At 38.8% G+C, this 12,812-nt stretch overlaps 1 protein-coding gene and 2 long non-coding RNA genes across 3 annotated transcripts; 2 read left to right on the plus strand and 1 right to left on the minus strand.

Annotated features, from left to right (window-relative positions):
• Positions 1 to 463: 463 nt before the first annotated feature.
• On the minus strand, positions 464 to 11,428 carry rec8b (REC8 meiotic recombination protein b). Its single transcript, XM_026292466.1, has 19 exons — positions 11,373 to 11,428; positions 11,148 to 11,216; positions 10,484 to 10,626; positions 9,361 to 9,436; positions 9,104 to 9,221; positions 7,871 to 7,946; positions 6,958 to 7,025; positions 5,826 to 5,909; positions 5,381 to 5,430; positions 4,902 to 5,100; positions 4,459 to 4,593; positions 3,889 to 3,964; positions 2,820 to 2,992; positions 2,380 to 2,419; positions 2,174 to 2,226; positions 2,100 to 2,125; positions 1,925 to 2,020; positions 849 to 955; positions 464 to 559 (listed from the first exon to the last, which is right to left on the minus strand). Exons 1-19 carry the CDS (start codon positions 11,426 to 11,428, stop codon positions 480 to 482), a joined length of 1,725 nt encoding a protein of 574 aa, XP_026148251.1. The 3' UTR covers positions 464 to 479.
• On the plus strand, positions 2,877 to 6,116 carry LOC113121734 (uncharacterized). The gene is made up of 5 exons (XR_003294786.1): positions 2,877 to 2,940; positions 4,515 to 4,604; positions 4,955 to 5,132; positions 5,274 to 5,492; positions 5,814 to 6,116. It is a non-coding gene; the product is annotated as an uncharacterized LOC113121734 (long non-coding RNA).
• Positions 6,814 to 8,197, plus strand: LOC113121735 (uncharacterized). Its single transcript, XR_003294787.1, has 3 exons — positions 6,814 to 7,059; positions 7,423 to 7,477; positions 7,883 to 8,197. It is a non-coding gene; the product is annotated as an uncharacterized LOC113121735 (long non-coding RNA).
• Positions 11,429 to 12,812: the final 1,384 nt, after the last annotated feature.

Here is a 12,812-nt window from a genome sequence, read left to right on the forward strand (position 1 = left end):
TCACCAAAATGCTTACAAAGGATAAAAATAAATACAGATAACACATACTGTATAAATAGCTTAGCATAAAACCATTAAAAGCCATTAAAGGCTATACAGAAGATTAAAACTGTACAAGAATATCTACTCCATTCTCCTTCAAAGACAAACATCATGTATAGATATTTAAAAATAGAGCAGAATGAACAAATTACATTACAAACGGTTAAAAGTCTTTTAAACATTCCTTAAAATTCTGGATAAAAACATTAATACAGTTCTTCATTTTTACCTTCCTGAATAATTAACAAATCCATAGAAAAACATTTAACACTGGTTTAATAGAGAACATAAATAAATGCATATTTTATGTACCAGTTTGGTTGATCCCATGTGTTGTTAAAAAGTGACAATAAAATTCATTCTTGTACAGTAAATAAAAAAATGAAAGGCTCAACAAAGAGACCTTATCGTGAGTTACAGTGTGTGTGTTTAGGTGGTTACTGCGCTGCAGGGTTTATGGTCATGTTACTGTAGGGTTCAGTCTGACATACAGCCACCTGTCCAGCAGACAGCAACTCTGAGGAAGAGAAACACCAACAACACTGAATCAAAGTCACTGAGGGCTGTGTTTTCATTCAGCAGCTGGAGTCAACTTTGATAAATTCATCTAAAATTAGAATAAAATAGAATTACATTTGGCTACAGCTCCTTACAGTTATAAATGAACTATTATTCTGTATCTGAACAGTTTTTACTTTGAGTAAAATATGAGCCGTGGTGACTAAACTCATGTCACTAATACTAAGACATAAAGATCAGCATTATTATATCGATTTCACTATAGAAGAGCAGCGTTTGTTCCTCACCCAACAGTTTGAGCAAAGTGTGAGCTGCAGTGGTGCGATCAGCCTCTGGGGGCAGCAGAGAATCAAAGGTGACTTCTCCAAACCTGTGCAGGCTGGACCAGATCCAGCTGAAACAAACAAACATTGTGAGCAGTGTATAGTGGGATGTAACCATGAAGGATTTAGGTCTGATATGAACATATCCATATTTCCAGTGTTATGTGTGGTTAAAAATAACACTTAAGAGATTGTGACATGTAACTTTCAGATTTTGCAGGTGATGGTGCAGAAGCTTTGTGCATATGGTCTGAGACACAAAAACTCCAGTGACACCAGGAATTATGCAGAACCACTACTACTGCTGCCACAGTTGGTACTATAAAAAACAGGTACAGGTACAAAATGGCTGATGGCTCCTCATTAATAATGTTGAAGATTTATGCAACAAATAGTGAAAGCAGTCAAATCAATTGCTTCTTATTCAATTTGTGATATTCTCTGATTTCTTTCTAATTTGAATTTCAAACAGATGTCAAACCGCATGTGACTCTGGATGCGTGGTGGATGTGAAGCGTATAAGCCATGAACATCATGAAAGGTAAATGTGACTCCATATATTGAAATATTGTTACCAGATAACAAAATGCAAGATGCTTTAGCAAGACGTGCATGGAAGACAACAGACATTGAACATGTTTTGATCAAGCAAACTGAAGGGCTTTGAGTAAGTACAGAGCTCAGTAGAACAGTGTCATCACACTGATGAAGTCACGAATGCTGCAGAGGTCATTGTTGGACATTGGACGTCAATGGCAAAAATCTGCTTGAGTTTTACTGCTGACCTGCTTTGGCCTTTGTGGCCAACATCTACATTTATTCATGCACAGACCTGGACATACAGGATAAACAGGGAAGCAAACAAAGCAAAAGTTCAAACTCAGGATGTGCATTACTGGTTACCATCCATAGTGAATCCCCATGTCAATAACATGAAGCTGTGCTTCTGTAAAACACTCTTCTTGAGCCTCTCGGAGTAACATGGAGAGAAGTTATTGTCAACGTAGATATGTGAGTGAGTGCACTGCAGTAAGAAGCACCTCAGCATTTCACTGCTTTCCGTCTGAGCCTCGGGCATCTCGATGTTTTCTTCAGCTATAGGCTCCATTGATGGCCGGGCCTCCTCCAGTGGAGACCTACTCACACAGACACACACAGAGTGATCTATCTCTTTAGACATTTAGCTGTCTGTCTATCCATCCATCTGACACTCACCATCTGCTGACAGGAGTGACGACAACCTCACTAGAGTCAACGTTGAGATTTTGAAGAAAACCAGCACTTTTCACTGTTTCGTTTGCTGATCTGTCTTTGAGCATATTCAGGATGATGTCTGAAGCAGCTGTTTACACACAGATGTAAAGAAACACATTGTGAAGAGCTGGCAGTTTGAAGTACATGATATGCTTAAAGTGCTGCCAAAATATCATCTGAAAAACTAATACTAATACTACTAATACACTAATGTGACCAAAAATAAGAAAATGATTCCTACATGAGCCTTCTGGTGGCTGAAGTCCTGACTCACTGGAGAACTGGGAGCGAGAGAGAGAGAGTTTCATGAAACCGAAACAAGGTTTATAATTGAATTTCTCTCACCACTGGACTGATCACTCATTTGACAGGCTGTCCAACTGAAGAGCAGCTGGCTAATGGATAACCATCATTATTTTATCTAGGTTTTCACCAGTATTCAACAATGTTAAACTTTAGATTATATCAGCTGCTTGTTCACTCTCATTCTCTAAAATACACCACATACGTTAACCCCCACCTCGAAGGGTAATAAAGTCAGACCTTGTGACAATAGGTACATGTTCAGCTACAGGACAATAAGCTCCCATAGTTGGAAAATGCTCATGTGGTATGCAGATGAGCTGTAAAAAAGACAACACATAAACTCAGTTGCTCAATTACTCCTCTCACCAGCTCCACCTCCTTCAGGTTTGAGTGCCTCCTCTTCCTCTCTGTCCTCAGTATTTCTCTGTCCTGTTCAGACTCCCCGCTCAGCTCATCTGCTTCCTGTTGCTGTTTTTCCTCCTCCCCAGGCAGGGCGGTAAGAAAGGCACATTTTTTCCATAATGACTGGAGGTCGGCATGAAGGAGTGCTGGAGAGGGGTCAAAGGTCAAGTTTTGGTTAGTATTTTCCTCGCTAGAGTCGATTTTGAAGAAAGCCAGCACTTTTCACAGGCTGGTGTAAAGTTTGGTAATTAATGCGCATAAAAAGTTTCAGATGCCCTACAAGATTGTTGATGATTTCAGAAGAGCCACAGGGTTTATGATGATCTATACTCTAAGACTCAGCAGGTTCAGAGAGCACTAATTCCACTAATCTCAGTGAAAGCCACTACCTGACACAGTATTGACTTTTCAAAGCAGATTTAGTAGAACAGCTGATTGATCTCATTGCCACACAAAAGAATCATGTTTCATTACTTCTGTCACAGTATTTAAAACAGAGTTTAAAAGTGATATGTTTTCATTATACAAGCTTTATTGAAAAAAATAATATTAACAAAAACACAGATACTGAGCTCAGATTTTTCTCTAATGCAACATCGAAGACTTGACCAGTAGATGTCGCTGTTTTTGACTCTTTCAAAATAAATCATTCTCTGCTTTGGGCTCAGCCCTATTGGACATAGCTCAGTGAACAGGGACAAAACTGATCCGCCAATAAAACCTACAGCCAACCTCCACTGGGGGAGACAGACGGACATTAGGTTTCCAACCACGCTGCTCTGCATCTGCTGCCAACTCTTTTTCCTGTCATACTGTCAGCAACGCAAAACACACAACCTGCTGTTCTTCCAACCACAACACAGGATCTGGTCTTAGATTAGTAATGGCTATTTAGGGACTCTCTTGTGCCAGGCCATATGTGTTTATGTTTATCTGCCTTGCATTGTGGCTGTTCAAAGGCCTTGACCACTGTCAAGAACAGTATGTTTTCAGTCAATAGTATGGACATTTCAACAGTTGGGGGTGCAGCACTGGTACTGACATCCACAGGGAGTATTGTAGAGCTCAGCAGGAGAGGCCCACTTGTTCAGGGACGCCAGGTCTAGCAACATCTCAGACTGAGAGGAAACACAAAATATTAGTGTGACAGTTTGAAAATGCAGCATACACAATAGAGACCCAGAGAAAAGGGGTAAAAATCAATGATGGTGTCTTGGGAAATTAATATAAAACAGAAGGTAATAAAATCAATGAGTGCTGTAGCAGTGGGCTTAAAAATAATTGAAATTGGAATTTAATTAACACTTCTATGGTGACACCTTTATTACAGAAGAGAGAGAACTGAAATTGCAGCATCAGCGAAACTTTGAACCACTTCATCTGAAATTGTGTGTATATACTGTATGTGCACACAGTATATACAGCAATTTCTTTGGTCTTTGTGTGTGGTTGTTTGTAATGTGCTGGTATGTGCGAGAGATCACTGAAAATAACTCTGTGTAGGCAGTAGGGTGTGGTGCAGATGAATCTTCAAAGTGACTGCAATGTTTTAATAATTATGCATAAATTGTGTGGCTGAGTGAAACCATTTCATTTTCTTTAAGTACCATACCAGGTCCAGCGTCTCAATCAGCGGGTTTCCAATCTGTTCCTTTATTGCTTTGTTAGATATCTGGACTTCAGGATCTGCAAAGACCAGCTGACGCCTGTGACCTCCCCCAGGTCTCCTACATGGACGAACAACTACCTGATGGCAGCGTGAGAAACACAACTTTTTAATGTTTACAGTATTGAATCATATAAAGCACATGATAACCCCAGGACGCATACTGGAAAATATGTGTCGACACACACCCATTACTTTTTTCCACAACAAAACTAGCTGTGCATGACTCATTGAATTGTTTCCATCATGAACAAAAAGGTAATGTTAGCTCAAAGCGTGTGCTCTTAATTACTTAAGAGTACAATACAATAGAATTTGTTGACATAAATACACTGTGAAAAACTTCTCTTGAACAAATTAGTGAACAGACAATATCATCAATGTCTCACCTCTTCATTGAGACCTTCTGTCATTTGCCGTCCCTCTTTCCCTGATGCCACAGAGGGTGGAGTCGGCATGGCGATCTGCAGCGGTGTCATCTCTGACACCGCTGCAACCGCTGCAGGAGGAGCCTCTACAGGCTGACCCAACTCCTCGTCCAGCAGCCAGACACTGTCCTGCTCTGTTCCCAGTACAGTCTCCCTCAGCCTGGAAACAATAACACACGTCTACATCATGTAGTAGGTTGAATATATGTATGTCATGTGACAGTTTGTCATTTGAGCTACATTTATACTAGGTAAAGGGATAAATATTCAGTAAAGTCTTTCTTGAAACCTTAGAAAATAACTATTCTTTTGTCACTTTTTCAAATGTAACAGAGAACTACTACGAGCAATGCCACCATGAAATCAGCACCGCCGCAAGAAGATGCTCTGAAGGACTGACCAGATCATTTGTCAGTTTACAGTTTCTCTAGAAGACTCACTGGTCAAGAGAGGATATGGTTCCTTCAGTTTCTCTGATCCTGTCCTCAGCCTCCAGATCCTCCTCTGTATGTGACATTTACAGCAGAAAACAGAAATATCAGTAAACAGATTGTGAGTAAGCACACTTCCCCCAAACTGTAAAAATGATTAACAATGCAGTGACTAACATTATTCCCAAAACAGATTTTCCCTGTTTTACCAAAACACTTAACAAATCTTCTACCTTTCTACTCATTCATTGGTATCTTATTGCTGTATGTGACTACAAAGTGGAGCAAACTCAATATCTGCTGTTGGTTTAATAAAAATAATGAGAGCCAAAAATGCTCTTTCTTAGTATTTTTAAAATAAGACAAGAAACCTAAGAGATGTTGCCTTTCTATTCAAGCAATGGAAACACAAAGATCCACATGCAGTGCTTGTCATACACAGTGAGAAACCCACACCTCTGCGGAACTGCTCTGGTTGATGCATCAACAAGTCAATCTCTCTGGCTGTGGCTTCAGGAAGGTCATCTCCCTCAAAACACTGACATACAAGGAGAGAGGCAAAGGGCAGAAGAGGCAAATATGAAAGAATAAAGACATGAGGTAAGGTAAGGTTTGGTTTGTTCAGAGTCCACAGTGGTAAATAATTCATGTGGCACAGCAAGAATAAAAAGACAAGTAAAAATTAAAGTAATTATAAAATTTTTGCATGCAAAGCAAAATTAAACCTAGAGGCGGGATGTACTTCTCTCTAAGCAAACTGTGAGTGGAGGCTGATGTAATTAGGTCAGATCTCATCAAGCCAAAATAGACTTCATCAGCTGACGATGCTGTTCTTTCTTTTTTATTTTTTTGGGTTGCCATGGCGGCACGTGGAGACACAGCGGACTTTCACAGGCCAAATATTCAGTGCATCTGTTGTTTTACATTTTCTGCAGCAAAACAAACAAAACAATCATATGGAGACTGATGGAGTCTGACAGACTACCCAGCACAAAATGAAGAACTACTGTGACTGTGTTTTCATTAAAACGTGGCCCCACAGCAACATTAAGGACATGGCCATGCGACTGGATAGACTAACCTAGAAACATGAAGAAATCATCGGCATTTAGTAAGACGTATGGCAGTGCTCTGTGCGTTTACGTCAACAAGAATTGATATTCAAATGCCGTCCTTATGTTCAGTGATTGTTCTCCACTGGTGGAGTTTCAAAATCAGGCAACACAGGCCATAGTTCTGTGTTGCACTCAGATCCGTTAGGAACAGCATTTCATTTCCCCTGTATGTCAGACATAAATGTGGAAATTACATTAAACAATATGTGGAGGTAATGCTGGACTCAGACTCACTGTAGTAACAGTCTTACTCTTTCACAAATGCATTTATTGATAAATAAAATCTGCCTTTTTAAGTACTCTAGATCTGGAAAGGTATTTCCTAATTGTACAGCTTGCTGCAACAGTGACTAACAGGTGTGTGACAAAGACATTAACTAAAGATGCTGTGTCCACATCCAGCTCCCTGATTCACCAGAGCACATGCTGTACCTTCAAATGGTCACTGAGACGATCTCTGACAGAGTTTACCTGAGCAGTGGTGACGGCTAACTGCTCCTTCTCTGTCAAGGTGATGGCAGCTGGTGGCGATCTGAAACCTGGTTTAACACAGCAGGCGGATTTAGCAATGAGGTTTGTTTGCAGCACAATGAAGATGTTGAATGGCCTGAGATTCACCTGGGCTTGTAGCTTTAGGATGAAAAATAGTCAGGACAATAAAATCTTAGAATGAGTATATGCTGGAGCTGATTCAAGGAAAGAGCAAGCTTACTGACTTTCAAGAAAGTTTACCCAATGGAAATCAAGCCAATGACCAGAGCCATATACAAAATGTCAGAAGAAAAGTTACCTTGATCAGAAATAAAATGTTACCACAACCACTACTACAACTATAATCAGAATAATCTGCCTTCTTATTTATAGTCGGTAAGTTTATTCAAAGGTTCAGTACCTAAAATGTGAAAGATTTAGTGGTGTCTCGTTGTCTGATTGCAGAATGTAACTTTCGGAGCACCCTCCACATCCCACCCGTTTCCAAGCCCAAGGAAAGGTACAGTGGCCGTCACTTAAATGCATAGTTTTAAATATTACATAAATAAAATATTATATAAATATGATATAAATATAAAAATTGTTATACAGTTTGCCCTGCCCCATTACATGTGGCTGTTTTTTCAAAGGATAATGTCTATGAAGCCCTTTAGCAAACTATACTATAGGCCTGAATTTGCACAGTCTTATGATTTTGCATGTTTCTGCTCCTTTGTGAGCAGTAGTCAAAGGATTTCCGTTCATAAACAAAAAGGTTCTTGGACCTTTTTAAATGGGCCAGTCACATAAATATATTGTTGGATGTTTGGTCTTGAAATATGGACTATAAAGGCAGCCACCTCTGAAATGAGGCAAAGCTATATCCACTCAAATGTTAAAATACCATTCTCACCTTCTTTGTCAGGTGTGGCGTGGGTACTGGAAAGAAGGAAGAGCTGTGAACCCACCTCTTCGATCAAAAACTCTGTCTAGAAATGAACATTACAGTGATTGTATCTGAAGGCAGAATCGAGAAACTGATTCATTCTTGTTTTTAGATGAGCCTGACAAAAACAATACTGTTCTTTTCATAACCAAAACATCCTGTCCTGGCATTTCCTGTTTCTAATTTGAAATCTGGAAGCTACTTCCCAGTTTAGTGATCCTTTAATTCCTATAACAGTACAGTAGAATATTTACATATTATTGTCATGGTGCCAGGTTTGACATTTTGAAACCCTTTGTTGTATTTAAACATGACTATACATGACTATACTTGCATGTCTGATTTATGCATAACATAAGTCATTTCCAGAGAGAAAAATTACAAGCAGGATAGAGTTCAGCTATGTCCACCAGATCAACAGCACTCAGAACAAGTCTGTAATTTATGCAGAGAATGGTATCAGTGTGTCAGTGTTTTTGCTGTGAACAGATAAAACCTTTGCTACAACTCATTGGTCACTGGAATACTTGCTGCTGTGAGACCAGGCGTTTCCGGTCTGGCACAGCACTCCTGAAATCTGCAGATATTTACAAGGTGAACCATGATTGGCTTTTCAGATTTTTGGTGTCACAAATTTTGTTTGCCTGTGTGTGTTTGAACCTCACTTTTGAAGAAAGTAAATAAATATCAGCCCCCTACTGCAGAGTAATGTGAAAACAGCTTCCTATTTACTAACTATGTCCATACACCAGTCAGTATATCCATCCATCTACTATTTATACCCACTTATTCCTATTTAGAGTCACAGGGATCTGCTGCATTGGCCTAAACACTAAAAGTGCAAACATTTCACTGCATCTCTACCCAGACAACAATAAGACCGGGTTTATTACAACATATTTTCGCATTTGTGAGACCTGTAATTTGTGATCTGATGATCATAGAATAATAGTGATCATAGTGATCTGGTGTTTGATCTGGACCTGGTTCAAACGGAGCTCCATGAGGGGCCTTCAGAGTATTTCAACCCACTCTCAGTCAATCTAATCTAATCTACTCCCAGACCCTACAGCAACCATATATTCATCTGTCAGTCGTGAAGATCTGAAAGCCTGCCCTCAGCAAAGAAATACAAGAATATCTAAATTATTGCCAGGATGACACAGTGTGTTTCAGGGCATTTTGGATTGTAAATTGTACCTTGTGTAAATTATAGGGGCTGGGAAGCTGGTGTGATTCCATCAGACCAAAGAAGGGGTCCTGAGCTCCCTCAGCTTCCTCCATCATGTACATATTGTTAGGCACATCCAAGCAGAGCCTGTAAGATAAAGAAAGAGCAAAACACATCAAATCAAATCAGTTTCCATGCCTAGAAATACAAAATATTTTTCTACTGCACATTCATCACCTGGTGTGTGTGTGTGTGTGTGCGTGTGTGTGTGTGTTTGTGTACAGACCTGTCAGACTCAGCAATGTCAATGTGTACGCATCTTTTAGAGCGTAGCAGTCGGTCAATGGCCTGTTCAGTCTCCTCTGGAAAACAGAAAAGTGGTTTTCTCACACAAGTCTTAGCAATGCAGTATTTCCTTCAGAAACAGAACAGAGGTGAAAGAGAAACAGGAAACAAGAACAAGGTTACCTAGTTAATTTATAACATTTTTGGGTTAATTTAAGGTAATTTATAAACGCGTCCTCTGTGTAAACACCAGGCTTTGAAATTCAAACCTTATTTTAGACTAAAGAAAAAAAAATAAAATTATTGGAAATTTCAAAGGGTGTGTTTGCTTTCTAATTTTGTATCACAATTTATGGATAATCTCTGCAACAGAATCATATGTCTGCCCATAAAACATGTTGTTGTTCAGTTGTTTAATTCTGTCCGACTCTTCGTGACCCCAGTGGGGTTTTCTTGGCAAGGGATACTGGACTGGGCTGCCATTTCCTTCTCCAGTATAAAACGTGTTATGCACACACAATTGCAGGCGACAGTTTTGGGAGGTTCTACTTTTCTACTATTAGATATTAAATGACATTGCTGAATCCAAGGATCACTTCTGGAACTAAACAGTAGCTGCGTTTTTCGCTTCCCCAGCTGTTTATCATTTTGCATTGTATTTTAATGTTTTCATCAACCATTACAAAAAGATGATTGCAAATCTCTCAGACGCAATAGCTGTGTCAGGGTCTAATTTAAGACCAGATGGAAGTAGACTGCTGAGCTTTGCATGGCTCCATATTGGCTTCTAAAATGTTTTTTTAAAAAACACACATTATGGTGTTTCACAAGAACAGCACCATTTCAGGCTTACACCAAAACAGCTTTTCTGAGATTGCTTCATTTTTCAACTGACACACAATTTGTCTGAAGTACTTTACATTTTCACATTTCACCTGAGTCAACCTACAGAAACTAAAACTGCAAATCATCCTATTTACTGTAAAAATCAATGATTTCATTGTTTTGATTTAACTCACTCTATTTCCCGATTTATAGTACGAGCTATAATTAAAAAGTGAATGTTGTGAGTTTTGTACTGCATAAACTTTTGGTCTTTCTACTCCATTGCTCTTTTCTCTCACCAAGCAGGAAGGCACACTGTCTGTGGTAGACCAAAACCACTCCATACTGCAACTGGGACGACAGGTAGAGAGAGAACCGAGGCCGTGGTAGATTGGGTTGTGGTGGAGGGACCTGGGCTGTTACGTAGTCTAAAATGTCACTGCTGTAAGAATGTAACAAAATGGAAAAATCTTAGAAAAATTCATTATGTATATTGTTTTAAATAAATCTCTAGATCCTTAAAAAGTTCTTTGTTTAGCTGCCCCCTTTAGGGATCACCACAGGGAATCAATTAATCCACATGATTGATTTGGCACAAGTGTCACATGGGATACCCTTCCTGACATAACCATCTAATTTAATCAGGCTTGGGACGCTTGGACACTAAGACCACACTGGCTGGTGCAGCCACAGTGGATGAGTCTAGTAGCCCCTGATCGTCCAAGGCAGACTCCAATCCAAGTAGCTAACCTTACTAAAAAGGCCCTGCTTAGTTTCCAAGATCCGACAGGAGAGGGCACTTTTATATCCATAAGCTATAAAAGATTTTCAGAATTATTAAGTAATATAACATGAACATAAGAACCAACCACGTCTTTTGTCTCCTTTAATCAAATATATCAGGCTTGTATAAGCCAGAGGTGCTAAACTTAATGTTAGCTATGTGCCCTTGGATACTCTTACCATGTCTGCTTGACATCCACTCTGAGCAGCTCTCTGCGAGTAACCCTGATGCCACTGGTGGCTGCTAGCCTAAATAACAAACACAGTTATAAAATTTAGAAATAAACATTTGCTCTTGCTCTATGTTCACCAAGCTAAGCTAGTGTGCTAACATTATAGTTAGTATATCTGTAAGTAGGCTAACTTACAAGATAACGAGCTAACTAGTTAGCTGTTTTTACTCACCAAATTGTGGAGAAACATCCAGTATGGCGGTGGAGGACGTTTGGGTAATAAAACATTTTGACTATTTGTAGATTCAGCGGACACTTTGTAAAAAAGAGTCAGGATTTAGGACAGTAAAATACTACAAGCTTGATTTGCCCGCCACGAGTTTCCCGCCTCAAACCACTCTGGACCAATCAGGTGTCGAGATTCAGCACATTGAACGTAAACACTTGTGATGTATTCAGGCCCCATATGAAAATATGAAAACTATCAAAAGCTATAGTCTGTGACTTTTGATATACACACAGATTATAGTTATTTATCACAAATTATTCTTTAATATAAATATATCTACCAGGCAAGTAGGTCAAATCAAAGTAGCCTATAGCCTAGTTAAAAATCACTGCATTTTTTACAGCTTCATAGTAGGCCCACATTTTAATGATAAAATATTGACTGGTTACATTCTGCTTACTATATTTGCTTTTGAAATTTTAAGTAGTACATTACTAATGTTTTAATTAGTATTAGTAATTCCACGCACTTCAACTTGTGCAAATATTCTGAAGCCTTCATATTCAAGTCATCATTCACATTTTGGTGTTTGACAAACATAAAATAATACTCAAAAATAATTTTTTGACACATATAGTATGTAATAAAGTACACATTTACAAATGGGTTAGTATAGCACAGTTATTCTTAAACAGATTTACAAAACAAATATATATATATATAGCAAATTACAAGAAAGCTAGGCCTAATGTACAGCTAATGGTGCTTGGAATCCTTGCCAGGGAATCATCTTGACTAAGATTTCTTTGGCGTTACGTTTGGCGTATTCAATGTACACTGGTACACAACATAAATTAAGTAATATTTAGGCATGAACAAATATAGGCTAAAACGGGGCAAAAGAGTCCGCTTAGTGTAACGTTTAGTATTCATGGTATCATTATAATTTATGGTTTTGTAAGAAGTGGAGTCTTATTGCTCTGATACTGACTTAAACCGTAAACCCCGATGATAAACACTTTTAAACGCTTTCATTCATCTCTCAGCACATGTAAGCAGTTGAGCTTCGTTTTTAGCCTATATTCCTGTTTTTCAATATTAAGCACACCGAATTAGCTATTAAGTTCTTTTATTACTATGTTCCAATGGATATACTGAAAACTTTAGCCAATTTGTTTTGATATTGCGAAAATCTGAAAAACATGATGTTTCTCAGGCAAATTCTGAAGCCTTCCTATTCCTGCACCATTATCTCGTAGTGATGAGACAGTTTTCTCGTTATGTCATTGTTATGTTTTATTTAGAGGCTGTCATTCAATGCACATTAGAGCTTGGAATAAAGTTTCATTCCACTGTATCTGGATATATATATACACTTTGAAGCGTTTTAAAGCTAAAAACATTTGCTTCCTGGTGAGTTTTTCTCGCCTGAATGTGACGTCA

This window comes from Mastacembelus armatus, chromosome 20 (genome assembly GCF_900324485.2).
Source record: "Mastacembelus armatus chromosome 20, fMasArm1.2, whole genome shotgun sequence".
NCBI lineage: Eukaryota > Metazoa > Chordata > Actinopteri > Synbranchiformes > Mastacembelidae > Mastacembelus > Mastacembelus armatus.

Excerpts from the sequence above, each read along its gene's own strand:
- rec8b (XM_026292466.1), bottom strand. The coding sequence starts at position 11,428 with ATGTTTTATTACCCAAACGTCCTCCACCGCCATACTGGATGTTTCTCC. Across the intron at positions 3,965-4,458 it reads TGATTGAGACGCTGGACCTG|TCTGAGATGTTGCTAGACCT; the intron begins GTATGGTACTTA and ends GTTTCCTCTCAG. Across the intron at positions 2,021-2,099 it reads GTCACTCCTGTCAGCAGATG|GTCTCCACTGGAGGAGGCCC; the intron begins GTGAGTGTCAGA and ends CTGTGTGAGTAG.